Here is a 23,475-nt window from a genome sequence, read left to right as displayed (position 1 = left end):
CCTTGAGGAAATATAGGAGCCTTGTCTTATAACAGGCTTATTCAAAGTGATGCAAGGTACGAAAGTGAGATCTTGGAAGAGTGTTGCCATTTTCATAATGTAATAAAAATACTGTAATGATAAATTTTATATTTCCAAGATCACTGCTTTTATAATTTATACTCAGATAAAGGAGAAAATCCCTGGAAATATTCATTTTTAGGTGGGGGTTTGTGAGACTTGACATTTTAGTGAAAGGGGTTCACAGGTTGTTAAAGTTTGGGAACCACTGTGCCTAAGGGACTTTTTTGTCAAACGTTGGGCTAGTAGTGAGCATTGATCTCCCTCACAGAGCCTCAGCTGTAGTGCCTCTATGCTGGCTCCTCATAAATAGAAAAATGGAGGCTACTCTCAAAAAAATCTTTAAGGCCTCCTCAGCATCCCAAAGAGCATCCTTAGCAGCTATGTGCTTTATGAGGGCATCTCCTGGCTGGAAGATCAGAGCCCTCAAAGGTTAGAGACCACCCTGACTTTGGCTCTATGTCAAAGAAAGTTCTTCTTCGAGTGATTGCTCCTATGCATTCCAGTTAGGTGCGCGCGTGCACGGCTGTTCGGAAGATTTTTACCCTAGCAACTTCGGCGGGCCGGCTGGGCGCCCCCTGGAGTGGCGCCGCTATAGCGCTAGATATATACCCCAGCCGGCCCGTCCGCTCCTCAGTTCCTTTTTTCCGCCCGTGATGGCCGTTGGAACAGTGGAGCGCAGCTTAGCTGACCTCCACTTCCCTAGCTACTCGTAGTTTTCTCTCGTTCTGTTTATAGTTGTAATTAACTTTGTTTGTTTGTAGAATAGTATAGTGTATTTATTTTACAGGGGTTCGGGGTTATCCCCTTCCCCTCACCCGGTGCCGGGTCCAATGCCCGGTCCACAGGGTTTTCTAATGCTCGGCCGGCCACAAGCCGCTGCCGACAAGAGATCCTCTCCTAAGTGCCTCGAGGGATCTCACCTCACAGATAAGTGCCGCATTTGTGAGGCCTTTAACCATGAACAAAGGGGAGCGGGGCTTTCATCTTAAACAGCTCCTGAGGGAGGCAGCTCTTGCTCCTCCGCTCTCGGCGCCAAGCGCTAGTTAGTCTTCAAGGCGCGCTCCCTCGGCACCGGATCACTGGTACCGCCAAGGCCTCCTGGCTCCGACGTACCCTCAGCATGGATCCCTCTCCTGGAGGATGAAGAGGCACAATATCCTTGCTGCGTCCGAGCCGCCGGCTTCGCAGCCGAGCGCTATGCTCAGTCGGATCGTCCGGCACCGATGTCTGCCGCGGCACCGACAATACACGCACATTTACTCCAGCCAGGCAAGAGCCGTCGAGTCCGGGGCTGGAAAGCTCCCCGGTACGGACCGTGGTCGAGCTCGCTCTGAAGCTGTGTTCGAGCCGCCTGCTCCGCAGCTGAGCGCCATGCTCCGTCGGATCGCCCGGCACCGATGTCTGCCGCGGCACCGACAATATCCGTACCTTTCACTCCGGCCAGGCAAGAGCCATCGAGTCCGGTGCTGGAAAGCTCCCCGGTACGGACCGTGGTCGAGCTTGCTAGGAAACTGCGTCCGAGCCGCCTGCTCCGCAGCCGAACGCTATGTTCAGTCGCATCACCCGGCACCGATGTCTGCCGCGGCACCGACAAGAACCGCACCATTAACTCTGGCCAGGCAAGAGCCGTCGAGTCGGACCGTGGTCGAGCTCGCTCTGAAGCTGCGTCTCAGCCGCCTGCTCCGCAGCCGAGTGCTATGCTCAGTCGGATCGCCCGGCACCAATGTCTGCCGCGGCACCGACGATGCCCGCACCATTAACTCCGGCCAGGCAAAAGCCGTCGAGTCCGGTGCTGGAACACTCCCTGATACGGACCGTGGTGGAGCTCGCTATGAAGCTGCGTCCGTGGTGCGAGCTATGGTCGAGCTCACTATTCCCTCCACGCCGGAGACAGTGGCCACGGCGAGGGAGCTGATTGCAATGACAGCGTCTGCGCTGCCTCAACCCCCGGCACCGCCGGTGCGGGTTACATAGTCGATGGGCAAGCCTGCCTTGATCAGACCACCCTCCGTCGGCACTGCAGAGCGGCACCGTTCCTGATCGCGGTCCCTCAGATGTTCTCGGTCCTGTCACCGATCTAGGTCCCGACGCCGCTCACAGTCTCAGCACCGTTCTCCATGTCGGTACCAGTAGTACTCGCGGCACCGGTCAGCGTCCCGTTCGCCGGTCCGGGACAATCAGCACCGATCCAGCTCCCGGCACCGCCCCAGGCACCGGGACGCCCGTAGCCACTCCTGGGCATCGAGCGACGTCAGTTAGACGGAGACTCTACCAAGGGCTTTTTAGCTCCTCCAGGGCCATCCAGCCACGCATCAGTGTCATCCCGTGCGGACGCTTCATATGCATAGTACTCTGTTTTCCGATGTGCCCTCCAGAGTCTTCCAGGAGACCTATCAGTGGTCATTCTGGACACCTTGGGCGTACTACAACGCCAGAGGCATACCGGTGATCCCATCTCGCTCCGTTCCCTCGGAGCTCTGGGTGCCAGAGGCGACGATTAGTCGTCCCCCTCCGACCACTACAGAGCAACCCCCGGTTCGGCACCGGGCTCCCAGATCCCACCGGATCAGGAGGTCGTCCAGGAGCTCGAGCCCACACAGGACCCGCTTGTCCCTGGCCTTTCTTCCTCCTCCTCCCCATATGAGGCGGGGGCAGGAACATACCCCTCCGGCCCTCCTCTAATCGAAACGCAACCAGCCCCTAAATCCAAAGAGGCTGGGCGTGTGGTCTTACTGGGCCGTAAGATGTACCCGGAGGGGGCCCTGCAACTTCGCGTAGCGAACCAGCAAGCCCTGCTTAGCCGCTGCTATGGGTGGCGGTGGGCAAATTTACAGAGTCGGTTCTTCGGAACTCCCGTCAAGAGTTCGATGCCCTCCTGCATCAAAGGACGGAGCTGGAGAGAGCTTCCCTCCAGGCCTCGTTGGACGCAGCTGACTCCGCTGCCACGACTCTGGCCTCGGGTGTTGCCACGAGGTGCGTTTCATGGCTCCAGTTATTGAGCCTTCCCTCGCAGCTGCGGCACACTATACAGTACTTGCCCTTCAACGGCACAGGCCTGTTCTCTGACAACACTGGCCCTAGGCTGCAAAGCCTAAACGGCAGCAGGGTCACTTTGCGCTCTCTCTCTTGGCATGCACACGCCGGTGATTCAGCACCGACGTTTTCGTCCCCAGCCTCCGCTCTTACCCTGCGCCTTGACAAAGTCAGGACTTTGCCAGCGGGCGTGGCTTACACGGTCGTGGGCATCAATCAGGACCCCAAAGGGGCCGAAATTAGGGTCCTTCTGACCACCAATGGGGCAAAAGCCTACCCATCCTCGACCCATCCTCCTAAGGACCCCTCTCACGAGCGATTCCTCTGGCAAGAGGTGCGGACGCTCCTCTTCATCGGAGCTATACAGGAGGTACCTAAGGGCGAAACCTAATCTCCTAAGCGAAGGGAGGTTTCAGACCTATCCTAGACCTGCGGGAACTCAACAAGTCACGAGGCAGATAAGTTCCGCATGGTACCCGGGGCGACCGTCATCCCATCCTGGGATCCCGGAGACTGGTATGCCGCCCTCGATATGAAGGGCACGTGGTTTCACGTCGCCATTTCTCCTCCACACAGAAGGTACCCTCGGTTTGGGGCCTACCGTCGTTATTCCCAGTATACGGCCCTCCCGGTTGGCCTCTATACAGCCCAGGGGTATTCAAAGTGCATGGCTGTAGTCGCCGCCTTTCTTCGCCACCGTCGGATACACGTTCTCCGTATCTAGACGAGTGGCTCATTCGAAGGACCACCGGGCCCAAGTTACCAGTCATGTGGGCATCGACACGAACCTATTCCTGTGTCTAGGCCTGATGATCAATAGAAAAATCCACTCTGCTTCCCACACAGGGAAGGGAATTCATTGGGGCCGTCCTGGACTCCAGACTCGCCAGAGCCTGCTTACCTCAGCCTTGGTTTCAGGCGAGGGTAACAATTGTACAAGGTCTATGGACCTTCCCGCCAACTTTGGCTCGCACTTGCCTAGGTTTCCTGAGTCACATGGCTGTCGGCACGTTTGCAACCAAACATGCCGGGCTTCGCCTCCGTCCACTTCAATCGTGGCTCACCTGGGTGTGCCACCCGGGCAGACATAGCATACTCGTGGTCGTCTCGTTCCCCCCGAGCATCCTAGGCTCCCTCGACCGGGAGTCAGCGCCCTCCCTGGTGTATCCAGGGATGCTGTTCCATTCACCCCTCGGGGTCCCTCAGGACAGACACCCCATCTCTCGGCTGGGTGCGCACCTGGCGTAGTTTCGCACTCACGGCCTTCGGTCAGCGCAAGAGCTGGCCTTACATATCAATGTCCGAGAGCTGAGAGCAGTCTGCCTTGTGTACCAGGCGTTTCAGCTGGCGGATTGTCTCGGCAGATCCTTCCTGTCTCACAAGTGGTAGTTTCCTCCGGACTTTATCCATTCCGTTTCCGGAAGTGCGTCTTTCCCCGCATAGCCCTCCTCGCTCTTGCGGGAACGGAAAGAGAAATTCTCCTCGTTCCAAGGCCTCTCCCCAGGCTCGGTCTTGGAGGATTTTCCTGAGGCTGTGGATCAGCCATCTGCCGTACGCTTTTCCACTGTCCCTGCTGGTTCACAGGGTCCTGCTAAAACTCTGCAGGGACAGAGCGCCCCTGATCATGATCGCTCCAGCGTAACCCGGGCAGCACTGGTACCCCATGTTGCTGCACCTGTCGGTAGCAACCCTCTTGGCCCAGACCCCATGACGCGGGATCACGGCAAGCCTCACCACCCGGTCTTGTAATCCCTGCACCTCACAGCAGGGCTCCTGCGTGGCTAAACCGATCCGAGTTACGTTGTTCTGCCTCGGTTTTACAGGATTCTCCAGGGTGGTAGAAAATCTTCCACTCGGTTAAACTATCTGGCCAAGTGGAAGCGTTTCTCCTGCTGCTCCGAAACGCGCTATGTTTCTCCCACCGAGGTCCCGCTCCATTCCATCTGGTTCCTCAGGGCTTGGAGCGTTTATACCCCTACCCCCCAGTGGGGCCCCGCTATAAACCTGGCTCTTCAATCTGGTTCTAACCAGTTTTATGACTGCCCTATTCGAGCCAATGTCAACATGCTCATTGATATACCTGTCCTGCAAGGCAGTTTCCTGTAGCCTTCCTGCGGCCAGACGAGTCTCCGAGCTTCAGGCTCTCACAATAGGCCCAAGGTATCCTGTGTTCCTCAAGGACAAGGGCAGTTATTACCACGTCCGACCTGCCTCCCTAAGGAGGTGTCGGCCTTTTATATCTACCAGGATATCTTCCTTCCGGTCTTCTTTCCGAAGCCACTCTCTTTGCAAGGGGAGCAACAATTGCCCTCCTTCGACATCCGTAGGGCGTCCACAATCTGTATCTAGCGGACAGAGCCCTCTCAACGCCCCCAAACCTTCGTCGTACCGGTATACCGGACGAAGGGCATACCTGTCTCCTCCTAGAGGATTTCATCTTCAATGACATTGTGCATCCGCACCTCCTGTGTTTTGGCCCATGTTCCATAGAGCCACCTTACTGCACATTCCACCAGGGCTCACGCTTCTCTGCTGCCTTCCTGGCTCACATACCCTTTCAGGGGATGTGTTGTGCACCTACCTGGTCCTCGGTCCACACCTTTGCCTCATTGGTCCAAGAGTCCAGAGCTGATGCAGCCTTTGGCTTAGCAGTTTTGCATTCTGCAACATCTAACTCCGACCCCAAGTGAGTTTGTGCTGAAAATACACAGGTAACATAGCCAAAGGAGAGGCTTTGGTCTTCTGGAGATATTAGTCTGGCTGCTAGGACCACTTTGCTGTATAATTTAACCTGCTGATAAATATAACAGACCTTTTCATATTGGATCATTAGACCACTGGTACCTGTACTACAGTATTCTGTCTGATGGGCCAGGACTAGATGGGGGGGAAGTTAATTTAATTTGCCCATAATTTCTTCCCAAACCCATCAGTTAGAGCTTAGCTAATGCCCTGAAGCATTTTTGTGTGTTTTATATGCCTTTCAAACTTGTTGGTTTAAAAAATCATACTAATGTAACCGAAGTTCTCGTTATCCACATGAATGCATCCATTTCTTTTCTGAATTCTGTTTAAAATCTTGGCCTCAGCTATATCTTGTAACAGTGGAATAAAGATCTTTGAATATGTATAACTCAAGGATTTTCAGACGAGATTGTTGTGTAGCAAGATTGTTTAATATGCAGATTGTTTCACTGCTCTTGACCCAAAGTTAATACATCAATCATACTGCAGAGATGTGAACTTAGAAAGCTGTTTCCCTGTAAATTAGTGACTATTGACACCACCACAATCGGATGAAAAAAACATGCATCAGCAAGCAGAAGAGAGGAGAGGCTTTTTCCAGGTTTTACGTTAGGCTGGTTTGAGATGTTAAGTTTACATGTTGCTTATTGAGAACAATAAATATATTCAGACATTTTTAGAACAGCATAGAAAAATCTTAGGGTGCATGATAGGAAAACCAATAAAACCAAAGTTGCATACTTTTTAAAAATTATATTTGAATACTGTGAAATTCAACTAGTTTCCAAACCAAAAGGTACTCGGAACCCTTTGCGTCAAAATGTTGCTTGAAGATGGCATTGTAATAGGTTTTGATGAGCAAGTCCAGTCCTAAAACAATAGTTTGGAAGAACACACTGCTCTAGGGACTGCTAGTGTGTTAGCAAACATTCTCCTCAGAAATGAATTGTAAATGGTGTTTTTTTTAAAACATCTTGTTCTATTTTTTTTTTCAGAATGACAATTCATAAGACACCATCACTTAGGGAAAACAATAAGCACTTTAGAAAGGGGTTTAATTTATAGTGGCCAGTCTGATTGGGGTTTAAAAGTGCCTATGTGTTTTGACCACGTCAATATGCTTCATGGAAGACCTAACTTTCATTTAGACAGCTTCTACGTAGTTGGCTGGAAGCATGCCAGTCTTGCCGGTCCTCTGTACAGTCCCATACATCCAGCCTTCATCAATAGCTTGGACATTTACAATTGCATCTCCATCTTTGAAGGAAACTTCATCAGCATCAGCTGCCATGTAGTCATACATGGCACGGTAGGTCTTCTATTAAAAAAAAAAAAAGGTCATACTACGAGGTTAAAAAAAAGCCGTTAAGTTGCCATAAATTGTTCAACAGCTTATAAGGCAGCAGTGTACCACCCAAGGATGTAACTTCATACTCTCTGTCTGTACATATTTAGCCTGATTCCCCGCTCCCCCCATAAATAAACTCTAGTTTGCAGGGTAGATTCAGCTCTAGTTCCCAGCCATGTAGTCCATGCCTGCACAATGTGGGGTGGGAGAAGAGGTTAGTTTGGAGGTCACACAGCACAGTCTATAATGTCTACTTCAGGAATGAGGCTGGGGCCTAAAATGGGGATGTTGTATCTTAGTGTATCAGTTGGGCAACTCTGAATGGCAGACTTGTATGGAGCTCTATCCACCAATTTTAAGCCACCCTCCCCTTGCAGAACTCTTGCTGAGAGCAGCCCTGTATCCCCTTGCATCCCCCTGGAATGGTCCCCCGAGGTAGAGCTAGAACTTGTAATTTAACTTGCACAGCCTCAGCTAATGGTAATAAATGTGTTCCCTGGCTTTAGGTTTAAAAAGCAGCCCCTAGAGGGTGAGAAGACTACGATGTAATTTTCAGGTCTGGGCTGGAGCTCATGCCATTCCTGCTAATGTAAGATGCATCATTTTGCCCAGACCTTCCACTGTCTGTCAGTGTGGCATGGTGGCACATCTGCTACTGAATCAGTTTCTGCATGTGGTGTGCCTTAGTGCTCATCAGTTTTGTTTAACGTGTGATATCTGACCAGACTATTAAACTTGGAGAAGCCAAGCCTGTCATCTAAATCACAGGAGATTTCAGATGCTGCTGTCAATAGAAGGCGTCAGGTGCATAAATGGCACTAGCTCTAAACTGAGCCTGTTTACTGAGTATGACCACCATGGAGAAAAGTTGAACGTGACTAAAGAAAATCACACCACCATTCATTTTACTGTAGCTAGTAAAACAACTTGGGACTGACAGTCCACTAACAATGTGATCAATTTTACTTACACCTGTGGTAGATGGGTGAGAGGGAACGGAAGACACAGTTGTCAGCTGGGTGGCAACAGAAGATGATCTTTGTTGTGGCAGTTCTATAGCTTTAGCTTGTTTGTAAGCCACTGGAAAAGAAAAGGTTGTTTAAATTAAACTGATTTGACCAAGTATCTTTATTTGTGTTAAAAATACTATTTGTATGCAAAGTTCTCAGCTCTGGAAAAACCTTGAGAATGGGGGAGGGAGAAAGAGAAAAATAATCCTCCAACTCATTTACCATTTAATTTAAACCAATGCCAGTGTACACCAGCTGAGGGCTCAGCCACTGTCTCAAAATTGTGTAGTTATGTTTTTGTCATGGCTAAAATGTATTAGGTTTTTTTCAATCAAACCTTTCATCTGAATATCTTGAATGGTGTTCAGATATTTAAAAGGGCCGTTAATATCTACCGCACAGGCTTATGAGGTTCAAAGATTGGATAAGTTGTTTCATGTGTCTGGGCCATATGTCGGACAGCTGGGAATAGAACCCAGGAGTCCTGACTTAGTACTATTGCTTTAACCACCTCTGAAGTACTGCAGTGACACACTGTAATAGCTGAGGTTTCAAAGCTGAGGGATGTGAGCCAAAAGTTCCCCAGTAGGAATTCAACATCTCTTCTCACTCATATAATCCCTCCCCTTTTCCCCAGCCATCCCCTTCCTACAAAATTCTGGAAGAGAACCCCTACCCTCAAAACGGGGGGGGGGGGGAGAGAGACTTTCTCTGTCACTGACCCCATGCTTCCATAGCGTAAGCTGTGTGTCAGCTTCTCCCTCTCACAGTCCATTCAACCAACATGTGCCGCCACCTCTCCTGCTGCTTCCAGGACAGCAAGAGAGTGAGACATGACATGTGAGAAGTACAGGCTTAGGGAGAAAGGGTTCCTGGTATAGGTGAGTGAGTCATCAGGACTCGCAGCACGCAAGTATCCCACTATAGTCCAACTAGAATGTCTTCCTTTCTCCAGGCAAGGCCCCTGTCATCCCACTTTGGTGCTTCTTTAGCCATTAAGAACTGGCCTGTCCCTATGTTGTTAAATACTTCAGAATTAGGTAATGTCCTAATGGTTAACGCATCCATAGCTCTATTGACATTTACTTGCAGGTTAGATGAAGCACTAGTGAGAATGAGGTAGGTCTTACAAAATGCAAAGGAGACGTGAGCCTGGGCTACCCAAGTGTTTTTTTTAATCCTGCGATCTTCCAAGATTTTGTTCCCTTCCTACCTGTTGTAGTTGTAGTGAAGAGGCCTCCATTGCTGTAATAAGACAGGTGGTGATCAGCACCTTCTGAATGCTCAGATTTCTCATCCCCGGCGCTGAGGCTTAGAGCACTGGCAGAGCGGGATTGCTCTCGGCTGCGCCGCTGGGCTTGGACTGGAGGAGAACAAGCAGAAACCAGATTTACCTATTTACCTCGGTGGTACTCTGTTACTAAAGGCCATATCTTACTCTACCACTGCATTGCTATTGACATCCGTGCAGTTATGTTGGTGTACAGTAAGCTGGAGAGAATCTGGCATGGTAGGTACAAGCAGCTAAGCAAAAGTTACTTATATTACTGCTGCTTAGAAAGCTAATGAAGAAACCACAGAATTAGGGCCTCTCAACTACACATACAGCTGCAGTGCTACTGAAGGGGCACTGAGGACTTCATGATAGAATTGTAACCTAATACGCACAATTGTGATGTTCCTAATTTTTTTATTTTAATACAAAGAGCAATATTTTTATTCTGTTTATTTTCCAACATTCTCTCCTGCTGCACCTATTTCTCCCTCTAGTTATAGGGCAGCTGCTCTACTTCTCTTCATGTTCCCTTTGCTGTATCTGGTTGGATGGTACCTACACTGCCAACATTTAACTATCACTTTCTTTGGATAAGCAAAACGTGGTATTTTAAAAGCACTTTGTCTCAGTTAAGTTGTTAACATAATAAGTAAAAATTAGCAGAGCCGTTTATAAACATGAATGAAACCTGAAGCTGAACACAACTCCCTTTTGGTTGTCACTCTTACTAGATTGGAATTTTCCAAAACATGGAGGATGCAATATGTATTCATAAATCAACCTCCACCCCCCATCCAAGTAACACAAAGCTGGTGCAAGGTTGCTGAACATTTTTCTTATTGGTGCTTGCAGTACAGAGCTTTTCTCTATAAATGAAAGGGAGTAAGAAAAAGAAGACTGGCAGCTCTGCATCCATTTCATTTTAGATAAATAATGAAAGAAGCACATTTGATAAACAAACTATAATACAGCTATGTAAGCCAGCAGTAGACAATCCAATGCAGCTGTGTTAAAAGCATAACATACATATATATACTTGAGGTTGAATAATATGTGTTTTTTGAAGATTAGCAATATCAAATATCCAGTTAACTATGCGTGCAACTAGATAAGTTTAAACATATAGCCATGTAGGCTGGGATTTTCAAAGGCAAGTCCTGTTGTCTTTCAGTGGGCGGTTGGTCCCTAGGTGGGTTTGAAAATCCCAGCCATATTTAATAAAGTGCTTCCAGAAGTCAACATGAAAGCCTATTCAGTTGTATTCCTTAACTTGCTGATGGAAATCAGTCTTCATTGGATAGTAGGTAGAGAGTTGACCTGTCTCTAAAAACATACATTTCAAGTAACTACACATTTGACCACACACTGTTGAATAGAACATCTGGTCAACGGCAGCTATTGTGGGACACACCAGAAATCATGTGTAAGCTTCTAGACTGAATGTTGTCTTCTGCTGGGTCATAGTCAAAGACTGATCCAGGATTAGTGCGCCACACACGAAGACCTGAAAGAGAAATGTCCTGTTTTTAACCAACTAGCCAAAAGTCCACTTACATCTTGAATAGCAAAAGGAATAGGAACATTAGAGGTTTCAATACGCAGTAATTTTGTCTCAGAGCTGAATATGTTTGAAGGCCATAAGAGAAGTTTGAAGAGAACTTAAAACCATACTTCTCAAATTATCTGACCAGATAATTGTGCAAGGCCCATTTCCTTATTCCTCTGTCAAGTGATGCCATTGTACAGTAACAAATTTGCCAACCGCGTCACAAGGATATGTCCATCTGTCATTAGAAAGAAATTAAAAGTATTTTAAATCAATATGAATTATGATCTTTCTATGTTAAATTTAGAAAGACCTGGCTGAAACAGTAGGTTTCTAGATTGCACAATGTGTAGCTAATATGGCCCATTGAAGAGAGCTTTGCAACATTTAATTTGTTGAAGGGTGACTAAAATAGCTCAAAGTAACAGTGACTGAATGAATCAAACTGATCTAACGTGATCCAACAGCTGGAAGTTAAAGCTAGACAAATTCAGACTAGACATAAGTAGTGTTCCCTCTAATTTTTTCTATCCATGTGTGGAATGAATTTTATGTTCACCAATAATGTGTGAATGTACGCCACCAACATAAACAAAAAATTTTTTGTGTGTGTAACGTCACCATAGGGATAAATACTCCAGTCAGGCCAGGTTAGGCATGTTAGAATTCACTACTCAAAGAATTAAATTTAAGCATGAGAGAAATAAAATTATGAAATGCATAGACCAGTCAAAAAACTAAAGCAACAGCACTTTGAAAGAACAAAATTACAGTGCATATATGTGCATTGCAGGAAACACCAAGTAGTAACACCACCACGACAAGAATGTGTTGGGATGTGAGTGTGCGAGGACAGTGTGTGTGAGGCACAGAGACTGTATATGTGTGTATGTGAGAGAGAGAGACACGAAGACAGATTGTGAGATTCTGGTGGCTGCTGGGGAAGTCTATGAGAGACCGTGTGCTATCACTTTAAGGCACTCACACCTGAAGGCTCAGACCGTGGCAGCTGAGTTCTCCTGCTCCTGAGCCCCATTCCCCCTCCCTGGCTCTGTGGAGAAGGGGTACATGGGCAAGGAGGAGGGGGACACCCTGACATAAGCCTCCCCTCCCCCACAGAGGGTCCTAGGAGCAGCTGGCCGTTAAAGACTGTTCTACTAATTATTTTGGGGATGGTCCGTGGCCTGCGTTATACAGGAGAGCAGTCTAGATGATCACAACGGTCCCTTTGGGGCTTGGAATCTGTGAAAAGTGCTTGGGATGGTAAATTTTCATGACCATTTTGCAAGGCCTGTTTGAGTTTTACATGGGGCAGAAGAAATGCTCTCAGTACTGCTATTCAGTGTGAGCGCTGAATACCTGTGATTGTTTCTTGATCCTGGTCCACTCGTTTTCGCTCCATTTCTACAACCTTTCTTTGAATGCCCCTATAGTGAATATCACTGAAGTCCTGCATGTTCTTTTTCACACGCTCTGTAATGGGGTCAGTAACCACAGGCGTGAAGCTACCTTTGTGTTTTTCAAAATCTTCATGGTATTTCACCTACAATTAAAAAAAAAAAGAAAAGACACGTCCATTCCTCTGTAGAGTAGCTACTATTGGTATTTGTGCATTGGCATGTCTGACTTCTGAAAGCCAAGAGACAGGGAAATCCTAAATATGTATCCCTTGTGGATTCTATAAGGGATAAACTCAGTTCGGCTTTTGCTATTTAAATATAGCAACCAGAATCCCATAGACACATTATCCATGATGTGACAACTCTGATTGCTCAAGAACTGAGTTAAATTTTGATTACATCACTTGCCAACCTTCTAAAAAAAAGAAAGCCTTACTGTAGAGATGTGTCGCTGGGTCTCTCTCACACGCCTCATTTCGGGGGTATCCAATACATAGGCTGCTTTGCCTTGCACTTGTTTCCGGAAACTATCTGAATAGAGGACCTAACAAATGAGAAGCAGGACGTGAATGTAGATCAGTACATCTGCCTCTGAATTCTCAGAGACACTTTGCACAGGCGTGATGCGATGAGACAAAATGAATGAGGACATGCTGGCGAGAGCCTCTAGGCCACCACACTAGTTTAGTTATTGAGCCATGGATAGCACTGGCTTTTGAGAGGCACGGTATAAGAACATGCCTCAAACTGTCTTTTCACTAAGTACAAGATTTTTTACGCTGATCTCTAAAGTCTAGTAAAGGCAAAATAGTGGTGAAAGCCTGTTAGATGAGTATGTAAAAAATTGCTGCCTTGGTAAACAAAGGCCAGAGCCAAACCTTAGACAGTATTTTGGGCCATATTCTGTTCTCATTTATTGACATGCAACTCATTGACCTCATAGAGTTATCAGTGTGTAGTGGAGAAAATAATTAGGTCCATCTTATCCTAATATTCAGTTACATTGTGGGGAGGGAGGGACATTAGGCTCTCAAATACTGTGTTGATGAGGGCCATATACCGTATTTCCCGGCATATAAGGCGGCGGGGCGTATAAGATGACCCCCTAATTTTACAGTTAAAATATAGGTTTTGGCCTATATTTGCCCTATAAGACGACCCCCCCTTCCGAGGGGGGGAGCCCAGAGCCTTTTAAATCCCAGCCGCAGCCGGGAATCAGAGGGCTCTGGGCTGCCCGCTGCGGCGGGGAGCCCAGAGCCTTTTAAATCCCAGCCGCGGCGGGGAGTCAGAGGGCTCTGGGCTGCCCGCTGCGGCGGGGAGCCCAGAGCCTTTTAAATCCCAGCCGCCCGCTGTTTATACCCGGCGTATAAGACGACCCCTGATTTTTGGGGGTTGTTTTTTAATATAGAAAGTCGTCTTATACGCCGGAATATACGGTAGGTTCAGTGAAACTATTTGCATGCATAAGCATTTGCCAGGAGAGGACATGACAAGTCTCTGCTGTCTTGAGAAACAGCTTATGGGGGGGCGGGGGGGTACTGCCTGTAAGAATGAATCCATTTTATGTAGACTACAAGCTACTATCAAAAACTAGAAAATACCCATAATGCTGAAGAAGGCCATTATGCAGCTCATACCATATACACACTTTAAATACAGAAGACATTACCAGGAATTTAGGTGGTTAAATTTGTTATTTGCAGTCAAATCGTTATTTAAAACAAGGAATCCGATGAAAATAGAGAGCCAGTTAAAACAAGGAATGGTCAGCTCCAGGAATTAGAGTTATATTTTAGTATCATAACTTCAAAACTAGGTAAGGAAGTTAATATTTAGATGTTTTTAAGTTGAATGAGGACTAAATGATTTATACTGTTAAAATGTTATTTTGTAGCTTATTTATTTGTCCTAGCAAATACCGAGCTAATGTTTTCTTGATTGCGTTTAGCTCTCTCCATCTCTGGAGTGATAGGTGTCGGAGTTCCTTTTCCCATGTGCTCTTTGTACAATACCTATAGCACACAAAAAAAGTGTCCAAAAGTCAAAGACTAGACAATTGTTGATGAATCATGGTGTAAATGGTGTTATTGTTTAATCATACTCATCACTGCAGGGATATCAGGAAGTAAAGCAGTTAAAACATTATCTGATTATGCAAAAAGTAAAATAATTATTTCAAAAAGAAAAAAAAGGCAAGTTGAGAAAATTGGGGTAAAATTAGAAGCAGAACAAAGTTTTTGAGGCTTGTTATTTTTTGAATATAAGGATGTTCCTTTCAATACCAAGCTAATGTTTTCTTGATTCCGTTTGACTCTCTGCATCTCTGGAGTTACAGGTGTCGGCGTTGCTTTCCCTACGTTTTCTTTGTACGCAACCTACAGGTTACAAAGAAGTATCCAAAAATCACAAAAAATGTACAAGTGAATTTTTTTAAACTATTACTTTTGTAATAGTAAAGTTTATTGTGTTAATAGGAAAAAAATCCCTCTGGAAAAACTATTTAAAAACTTAATAAAATCAATGCTGTCTTTTTAAAAAGCCAATTCAAATTACATTTAAAAATGTGGGGAGAAAAAAAACTAGTCAGATTAAAGGTATTTTTAAAAAAATGCACTGTCACATCACATTTTAGTTTCTCAAGACAATACCGAGCTAATGTTTTCTTGATTGCGTTTGACTCTCTCCATCTCTGGAGTAACGGGTGTTGGGGTTGCTCGCCCCAAGTTTTCTTTGTATAATACCTACGGGATACAAAAGACGTATCCAGAAAAAACAAGTTACTTATCAAATTTAAAAAAAAATCATGCCTTGTTATGGTACACAGCACTACATGAATGCCAAACATCTAAAGGGAAAAGGATGTGTAAGAGTAAGAAAAAAAAACTGGAACAAAAGATTAAAAATGAAGTTTTCATATTAAAATAGAAGGGCTCTATCCAGCTGCAAATATTTATGGTACTGCAGGATGTACAAGCTCTGGGAAGTTGTCTGTGCCCTGGGCAGTCCTAGTCAAGAAAGCGGTTGCTCCAGAAGACCTGAAAAATGAGTCCCTAACTCCCATGCACCACATCACTGCCTTCATGTATTATGCAAACCTTAAGATTAGGGTTGGAGTAGGAATTGCTGTAGGAGGGGCAGTTGGTAAGAGGGTCTTCAGTTCTTAATCACCTGAACTGGTTGTAATCTGAATCCCAACCCAAATGAGACTCCATTGACTGAACCTTCCCACAGCTGCCAGGGTATGATCACTGGGTGTGGTTGGAGGTTTCCCCAGTGAAGACATCCCTTCTTACTACTTTCTCCACTAAATCACCATTTGGAAAGGATTCTTCTCTCTCTGTCTCTGTTTTGAAGCTGTCAGCCAGAGATGTTTATTTCTCTGGCTGATTGACACCAGTCAGCCAAAGTAAAAACCAACTCCAGGGGCAGATGTTCTGTAAATCTCACTGCATCACTCCCAGGGCCCTGACTGCTGTATATGGCAATCTGAGACTTCATCCCTTAAAAGGGGCAGGTTGTACAGATGTGCAATTCCAGTTAAGGCAATGGAAACACTCCCACTGATTCTGGATCACGGCCTAATGTTTAAGCCCATGTGGTTCTCAATGTTTCCTAGATACTGTCAACTACTTCCAACTCCCACAGAGGTCTTGAGTATGTCACCAGGTCAGTTCCTAACTGGATTCAGTGGAAGAATAGGGAGGAAATGCTGCTGAGCTCGTATAGGCCAGCAGCCACAGAGACTGATAATATCTGGATAGAGCCCTACAGTCACAGAGCTGGGTTATAAAACAATCTTAAAATTCCAGGAGCAGACTGTTAACACGAAAGCTAGGTTTATTTTTCAGAGCAAAAGAAATAATTATGCAAACAGAGCCATAGCTAATGTTTTAAGCTAAAAAAGCCTTTCTGAAATACGTTAGTGTTATTTTATTAAAAACTAGGAGCAAAGGGGGAAAAAACTTTATTTTATAGGTACCGAGCTAATGTGTTCTTGATTGCGTTTGACTCTCTCCATCTCTGGAGTGACTGGTGTTGGGGTCGCTTTCCCCACGTGGTCTTTGTACAAAACCTACATGATACAAAGAAGTATCCAAAAATCATAAAAAGACAATGACAATAAAAACAAGAGCTTCTGAATTTTCACATTTAGAAAGGGTTACTTTTGGGGCCCATTCCTGTTTCCAGTAAAATCAATAAGTGCTTTATGATTGATCTAATTGGCTGCAGGAATGGCTCCATTAAGGAATCAGCACTTCCTGGAAGCAAAATAGCTTAGTAGAATAAGGCGTCTGGAAGGGTTAAACAAAAACAAAACAAAAAAACCCACTTTTATTGAAAAAAGAAAGTCAATTAAATTGTTGCTCTAATAAAATCCTAGTACCAAAGGATTAAAGATGAGTCTGTAGCTTATTTATAAGTGTAAAAGGTAGGAATTTTATGCCAAGAGGTGAATTCACATCCATTTTAAAGTTAGAAAGCATGGATTGTTAAAACCTCTAGTGTTAGGTTAAACAGGTCAGATCTTAAAAAGAGTGTTTCTCCTGCTAAAAATACCGAGCTAATGGTTTCTTGATTGCGTTTGACTCTCTGCATCTCTGGAGTGACTGGTGTTGGGGTAGCTTTCCCTACATTTTCTTTGTACAACACCTGTGAGACATAAGAAAGCAGCCATAGAAAGCAGCAATAAATAAAACTGTTGGTTTACAAGTTGGAACCCTAGGGCATGTTCTATCTTGTTGTAAGACTTCGGTGTTACGTTTTTAAAAGAATGCATCTGGGGAAATACAGATCTAACATTGCTTTTTAACCACAAAACAATTCTTTGAACAAATATTGTGTTTTAACAAGACCGCAAAAAAGCAGTAGTTGAGGCTGTTACGAAAATGGGTGGTGGTAAAAAAAAATTAACATAGAAGTTTCAGAGAACAGAAAGATTGAAAAGTGAAAAAGGGCAAATGGTTAAAAGTTCTTAAGATTAGAAATGTGGCATTAAAAATGTTTTAAAAAGCAACAACATCAAAACAAAAATAGGTTAAAATAGTGGGAGGTCAGTGTCATTTGTTAAAAAAGTTCATTTTGAAACAGAGTTAAAGGGAACTTTTCGCTTATCAGAAATACCGAGCTAAAGTTTTCTTGATTGCGTTTGACCCTCTCAATCTCTGGAGTGACAGGTATGGGGGTTCCAGTCCCCAAGTTCTCTTTGTACAACACCTGTGTGGTAACGAAGCATCCAAAAAAAATAAATCAGAAAAGCAACAATTAATAAAGCGCCACATTATGTCTGGTATTAAGTCTGAGTAGTCTGATTCTACTTTTCTATACTGGCTGAATGCCATGAAAGTTTTGGCTGTGTGGGTAAGTATGGGTTCAAGACCAGATAATTCTAATGTCTTATTGTGGAATATGTATTGAATCCATCAGAGAATGGTTTTCTTGGCAAACATGGATCAAAAACTTAATCTGATTACATGAGAAAGTTTTATGACTACCTCTCACTCTATCCTATTGAAGATTCAGATCCATGTTCCTTGCATGGTGAGTGACAGATACAATAGAGCTTTTTTAAAATATCCAACAGGAGAAAAGACAAAAAAGAGGTTTGAACAAAGAGTAAAGTGGTTAACGGTATTGAGGATCGTACAAGTTAGGAAGAAGATTAAGTAACAGTCACTGTAAAATTGCAGTAAAATGATGGAAAGAGGATGGTCCTACTGGTATAAGTTAATTACATGAAAGGGATAGGGTGTGTGGGTTTTGTTTTCTTTATAAAGATTAAAATGTGCATTTTAAATGGAGTTAAAGGAAACTTTTGTCTTTTCAAAAATACCAAGCTAAAGTTTTCTTGATTGCGTTTGACTCTCTCCATCTCTGGAGTGACTGGTGTTGGGGTTCCTGTCCCCAGGTTCTCTTTGTACAACACCTGTGGGGTAACATGGAAATACACACATACACACACACACACACACAGAGCAAGCATCAATAATATCCCGTGTGCTGGCAGAAAGGGATAAGTGTGAGGGATAAACATTTTTCACAGTGACCCTGAACTAAAAGCAAGACAAATTAATGAAATAAAAGCTGTAGAGGCAGTGTAATATACAATACATTGTGATCAATTTTGATGGAAAGAGGGTTTTTTTATATGTGGATCACGTGAAATATCTAGGTTTGAAGGCTATTTTAGAGGTTAAAAATGTTGCTTAAAAAGGAATGAAGGGATTTTTCCTAAATAATGAAATAACATTTTCTTGATTGTATTTGACCCTGTGTTTCTGGAGAGAGAGAGACATTGATGTTCCTTCCCTAAATTCTCTTTGTATAACATATGCAATGAGGAGGAGTCCTCAAAAAAAAATCAATAAAATGGTGCCAGAGTTAAGATTAAGGAATCTTGCTGCCTTCATCTGAAAAAGGCACAGGGATTACATTATAAAGAGTGCATCTGGGAATGGTACTTGAGAAATACTTATTTAACATTGCGGTCTGACTGCATGTGAAATCTCTCTCTCTCTCTCTAAGAAATGCACCTATGCTGGCAATTTTGACCCATAGGACCAGAGCTTCAAATGATGGTATGCCTGTTTACACAGATAAAGATTCAACTGAGAGTCTTTGCACCATGAGAAATAGGTAAGGATGGGGCAAAAGGCATCTGACATGACAGAAAAGAAGCAGTCTGCTCTAAATACTAACTAAATGCTTCTTTAGCCCTTGCAGAAATACTGAGACAGACTCTCAGCACTCTAAGTTGGTGTAGTTACATTGAAATTATACAGATTTATATCAGCTGAGGTTTTGACCAAACATGTCTTAATTGATATGTGCATTAAACCAGAAAAAAAAAATCAAGGATTGAGGTAATTTAAAAAAAAAAAAAAAGCCTGTTATTAAAAGAAAAAAAAATAGGTAGCAACGTTCAGGATTATCTAAACCATAAAACATGAAGAGGACTAAGATATCAATCACTGGAAATTGCAGAAAAAGATGGGGGGAAGGATGGTTTTATCAGTATAAGTTGATTACAGGGAAAGGATTGCAGTATATTTATTTTGGTAAAGGTTAAAACATTTAAAAATGAGTTAAAGGAAACGTTTTTTCATTTGGTAAAATACCGAGCTAAAGTTTTCTTGATTGCGTTTGACTCTCTCAATCTCTGGTGTGACAGGTGTTGGAATTCCTGTCCCCAGGTTCTCTTTGTACAACACCTGTTGAGTAACAAGGACGTGTTAAATTTTTTTTTTTAAAGGTCAGTAATACTCTACTTGATGAGGGTAAGTGTTGATCATAAGGAATACAATTTTTATGTCTACCAAATCCACTCTGCACAAAAAAAAGCAGGAAGTGTTAATGAATAAGCCAGCTAAGATCCATGTTATACAGGAATTGTGATCAATTCGGACAGAATTCTTTAGACTTGCAGAAATACCGTGTCTTATTTTTTACGTGCACTACAGTGGGGGGAAAAGGGATTGAGGCTAATCAAAAACCTAGTGCTATATTAAAAATTCAAAATAATTCTAGTTTTTTAAAAGTTAAACAGGGATTTGGAAAATAGAGGGGTGGAAATGGTGGTTAGGAGTTCCTCAGAATTACATAACTCATGAAAAGTACAAAAAAAAATAAGTAGTAATTACTGAAAATTGAAAAGAGGATGGTCTTATTTTTATAAGTTGATTAGAGGAAAGGAAAAGGGTGGAACTTTTATAAATGTTTAAAAGTTCATCTGAAATGGTGTTAAAGGTAGCTATTTTCTTTTTTAAAAATACCAAGCTAAAATTTTCTTGATTGCGTTTGACTCTCTCCATCTCTGGAGTGACAGCTGTTGGGGTCCCAGTCCCCAACCCCTCCTTGTACAACACCTGTGTGGCAACAAGGAAGTGTCAAAGAAAAAGAAGAAGCAAGTCAACAAATCTCCTTTTAACATCATGTACACGTTAAGCATCAAGAATCCAATTTTCCAAATCAGTCCTGACCCCCAAACTAGGAAAAGTTAAAGAGAAAATTAACCAATATTGATGATTATGCAGTATTTGTGACCTCAGCTATGCACCCACAATTCCCATTAATAAGAGATGTGTGGGGAAATATGAAGGCACAAGTGGGCCAGATTCTGATTTAATTTGCTTCATTGTAAATCTGGAGTGATTAAATTGATTTTAATGGATATCTCCAGACTTGTACCAGTTTAAATGAGATCAGAGTAGCTTGTGGTAAGTACATGTATCAAAAAGTGTAACTATATTGTATTCTCCTAAGCGGCATAAGAATCTTAAGTCAGGACAGAATTTCAAAACTATGGTGTTTGAGTAGGTGTAAAATGAATTCAAACCTCCCCCATATAAACAGGGACACAAAAAAAAGTTAATAATAAAAAAGCATCATGACGTAAAATTCATGAATTATAGATGGCAATTCAAATGTAATATATTAGGACCAGAAGACTTTATCCTACGGGATTGTGAGTACTATAATAAATCTTCATTATGTATGTAATTCTCTTCCTCTCTGGAATGACAGCAATGCTGCCCTGGGTCTGTTTACAAAGACCTGCAGGATACAAGAAAAGCATCCAACACGGCAACAACAAAAGAAAGACATGTCTTGTTCTAATTACATTCTATTGCTTTAAAGAAAGGTTAGGTTTTATTTTACATTTGCACTGCACTAACATGGTGATGCCAAAGGCTGTTAAAAACATCTACTATGTTATTGAGGAAGAGGATGGGAATCCACTCTGAACATCACATGTTTTTCAGTGGGAAAAATGTGGTAGGGTAAATATGGTTAAAATTTCACAGAAGGAACTATTTAGAACTAAGTTAGACTGGGATGGAAAATTAAAATACTGTACTAGGATAGTGACAGGTTTAGTGGTTCAGTTAAAAAAAAAAAGGGCTGTGATTCAAAGCCCTGTGCAGGGTTAAAGGAAGAAATTTAATATGGAGGAGTTAACAGAGGAGTTAACGGGATTGTTGTTTTCTTTTGGAAATACCGAGCTAACGATCTCTTGATTGCGTTTGACTCTCTCCATCTCTGGAGTGACAGATGTTGGGATCCCAGTCCCCAAGCCCTCCTTGTACAACACCTGTGAGGTACAAGAAAGTATCCAAAAAAGTACTCAAACCAGGCGAGGTTATTAAGTCTGGCTATGGGGTGAACAGGGTTTAGTAACAGTATTGACTATTACACATTTCTAGAGGTGAATACTAAAGGCAGATGCATGGTGGTTGATTATTCATAAATACTCACAAGCTGGTGAGTTAAAATTAAAAAAAACATGCAGAGGAAAAATGCCATGTTAGTTTTACTGCTGACTTCAAGGTGGATGTTTGTTTGTTTGTTTTTTATGCATATAAAATTGTAAATCACTCAAAAGGTTAAAACACAATGGAAATGGCAGGAGATGAGTTAAATATTTCATGTTGGTAATTTTCTTCTAAATAATTGAAGAAACAAAGAATGGTTGTTAGGATGTTATTGTGAAAGGATGAGTTGTTTTATTTCTTTGAGAAATACCGTGCTAATGTGTTCTTGATTGCGTCTGACTCTTTCTATCTCTGGAGTCATAGGTGTTGGGATTCCTGTCCCGAGGTCCTCTTTGTACAACACCTGCAGAAAGAACATAAGCACCCACAGAAGTGATGAGAACACTGCTCACTTTTCACAGAAACCTAACTGAAGCTGGATATGTAGTTTGTTTGGATTACATGTAAATATGTGCACATTTTATTTTGGCTGCAGGTCTGTGTTTTTAAGGCCCTGGTTCAACAAGGTAGTTGGCCAGGCATCTAATTTTAAGTACATGAACATACTGAAGTCAATGGGATTGCCCACTTAAAGTTACACACATGCTTAAATACATAGCTGATTTGGGGTCTAAAACTGTTGCAGTTCTTTAAAAAAACCACGTTGATTTGGTTTTGAAAATTCCCATGTGCTACTTTTCCTGTAATTAACGTTTTCAGAGATAGATATTTTATGTTATAGTGTCAACATATGGCTAAAATTCTTAGAGGTCTGTGTAGTACATTTTGAAAGCACATATAGAGACTAAGCAATGTGGCTCCACTTCACATGAAGTCCCCTTTCAAGATTTACCCTATCACAGTGTCTTAACTATTAATAATACTCAAGTGCCTCCATTTTGTTTTAGTTTTCTGATGAGAAAGCACATCTGAATTTCTGCTCTCATACAGTTAGATTCATCTTCATTTGTAATTATTTGATCAAATAATTGCTTGCATTTTCATGAAAGAAAATTGCATATAAAATGCTTCAGTCTGAAGTCTGATCATAAGAACCAGAACTACAATTATGTTAGAGATGTAACTTGTAAATCACTAAAATGGATGTACATACTGCATTATATGCCTTCAGTATGCCACCAGAACCAGAAAATGTTAGAATAGATGGTAAATAAGGCATTCAAAGCATGAGATGAGGTAAATCCAAGGTTAGCAAACACCAGTGTAGTTTGAAAATATAATCAGATTCTGCAAAACTGAACTGTAAAAACCAATTAGTATCAGAAGGAGCTCAGAGGGAAAAGGTGGGACAGAGGACAGGAAAGGGAAAGTTATTACTTAAAGGTTACTTACACTCATTTATAAGGACTTTGCCATCACTCAAGATAATTCTTTTATAGTGAATAACTGAGGTACCAAGGACCACATCTGCTCATGAGTCTACATGCAACACTCTCACTGAAGTTAAGAGGAATGTCACCTAAAAATCAGTGACTCTTTAACAACAGAGTAACAAAGAAGGCCAAGCTGCTGTTTATACTCAGAACTGTAACTGGATTTTGTGACAATTAATATGGCTCCAGATACTTTTGGTGAGATTTTCTCCAACCATTCACAACACTGCAGAATTGTTTAAGAAACTACCTGACCATTTTTTGTTCTTAATCACATATTTAGCATTAAATCAGCTAAGTGGCTGAGTTTATCAAGCTCCAAGCTTGAGTAGTGAAGAAAATTGAATTCTAGTGCCCTGCTGGTGCTCATCATAAAGATTGAGAGGTTCAGTCTCCTTTCAACAGGCAACAG

At 43.2% G+C, this 23,475-nt stretch overlaps 1 protein-coding gene across 31 annotated transcripts in view; it reads right to left on the bottom strand.

Moving 5' to 3' along the window:
* Positions 1-6,250: 6,250 nt before the first annotated feature.
* The window catches only part of NEB (nebulin), a 193,063-nt gene continuing 175,838 nt past the window's right edge, over positions 6,251-23,475 (bottom strand). For 4 of the 31 annotated variants that reach the window (XM_039494923.1, XM_039494929.1, XM_039494954.1 and 1 more), the window contains 17 exons: positions 21,941-22,033; positions 21,417-21,509; positions 20,191-20,283; positions 19,537-19,629; positions 18,252-18,344; positions 17,543-17,635; positions 16,979-17,071; positions 16,401-16,493; positions 15,070-15,162; positions 14,704-14,796; positions 14,341-14,433; positions 12,858-12,965; positions 12,381-12,564; positions 10,887-10,979; positions 9,413-9,562; positions 8,160-8,269; positions 6,251-7,159 (listed from right to left, as the gene is read on the bottom strand). In XM_039494923.1, coding sequence (XP_039350857.1) covers positions 6,986-7,159; positions 8,160-8,269; positions 9,413-9,562; positions 10,887-10,979; positions 12,381-12,564; positions 12,858-12,965; positions 14,341-14,433; positions 14,704-14,796; positions 15,070-15,162; positions 16,401-16,493; positions 16,979-17,071; positions 17,543-17,635; positions 18,252-18,344; positions 19,537-19,629; positions 20,191-20,283; positions 21,417-21,509; positions 21,941-22,033 — 1,842 coding nt within the window. In that variant the 3' untranslated portion in view covers positions 6,251-6,985. The remainder of the gene's footprint in view (positions 7,160-8,159; positions 8,270-9,412; positions 9,563-10,886; positions 10,980-12,380; positions 12,565-12,857; positions 12,966-14,340; positions 14,434-14,703; positions 14,797-15,069; positions 15,163-16,400; positions 16,494-16,978; positions 17,072-17,542; positions 17,636-18,251; positions 18,345-19,536; positions 19,630-20,190; positions 20,284-21,416; positions 21,510-21,940; positions 22,034-23,475) is intronic. The other 27 variants (XM_039494931.1, XM_039494939.1, XM_039494947.1 and 24 more) reach the window with 25 other exon arrangements.

Source organism: Mauremys reevesii, linkage group 11 (assembly GCF_016161935.1).
Source record: "Mauremys reevesii isolate NIE-2019 linkage group 11, ASM1616193v1, whole genome shotgun sequence".
Taxonomy (NCBI): domain Eukaryota; kingdom Metazoa; phylum Chordata; order Testudines; family Geoemydidae; genus Mauremys; species Mauremys reevesii.
This window is presented reverse-complemented; position numbering and strand designations above follow the sequence as displayed.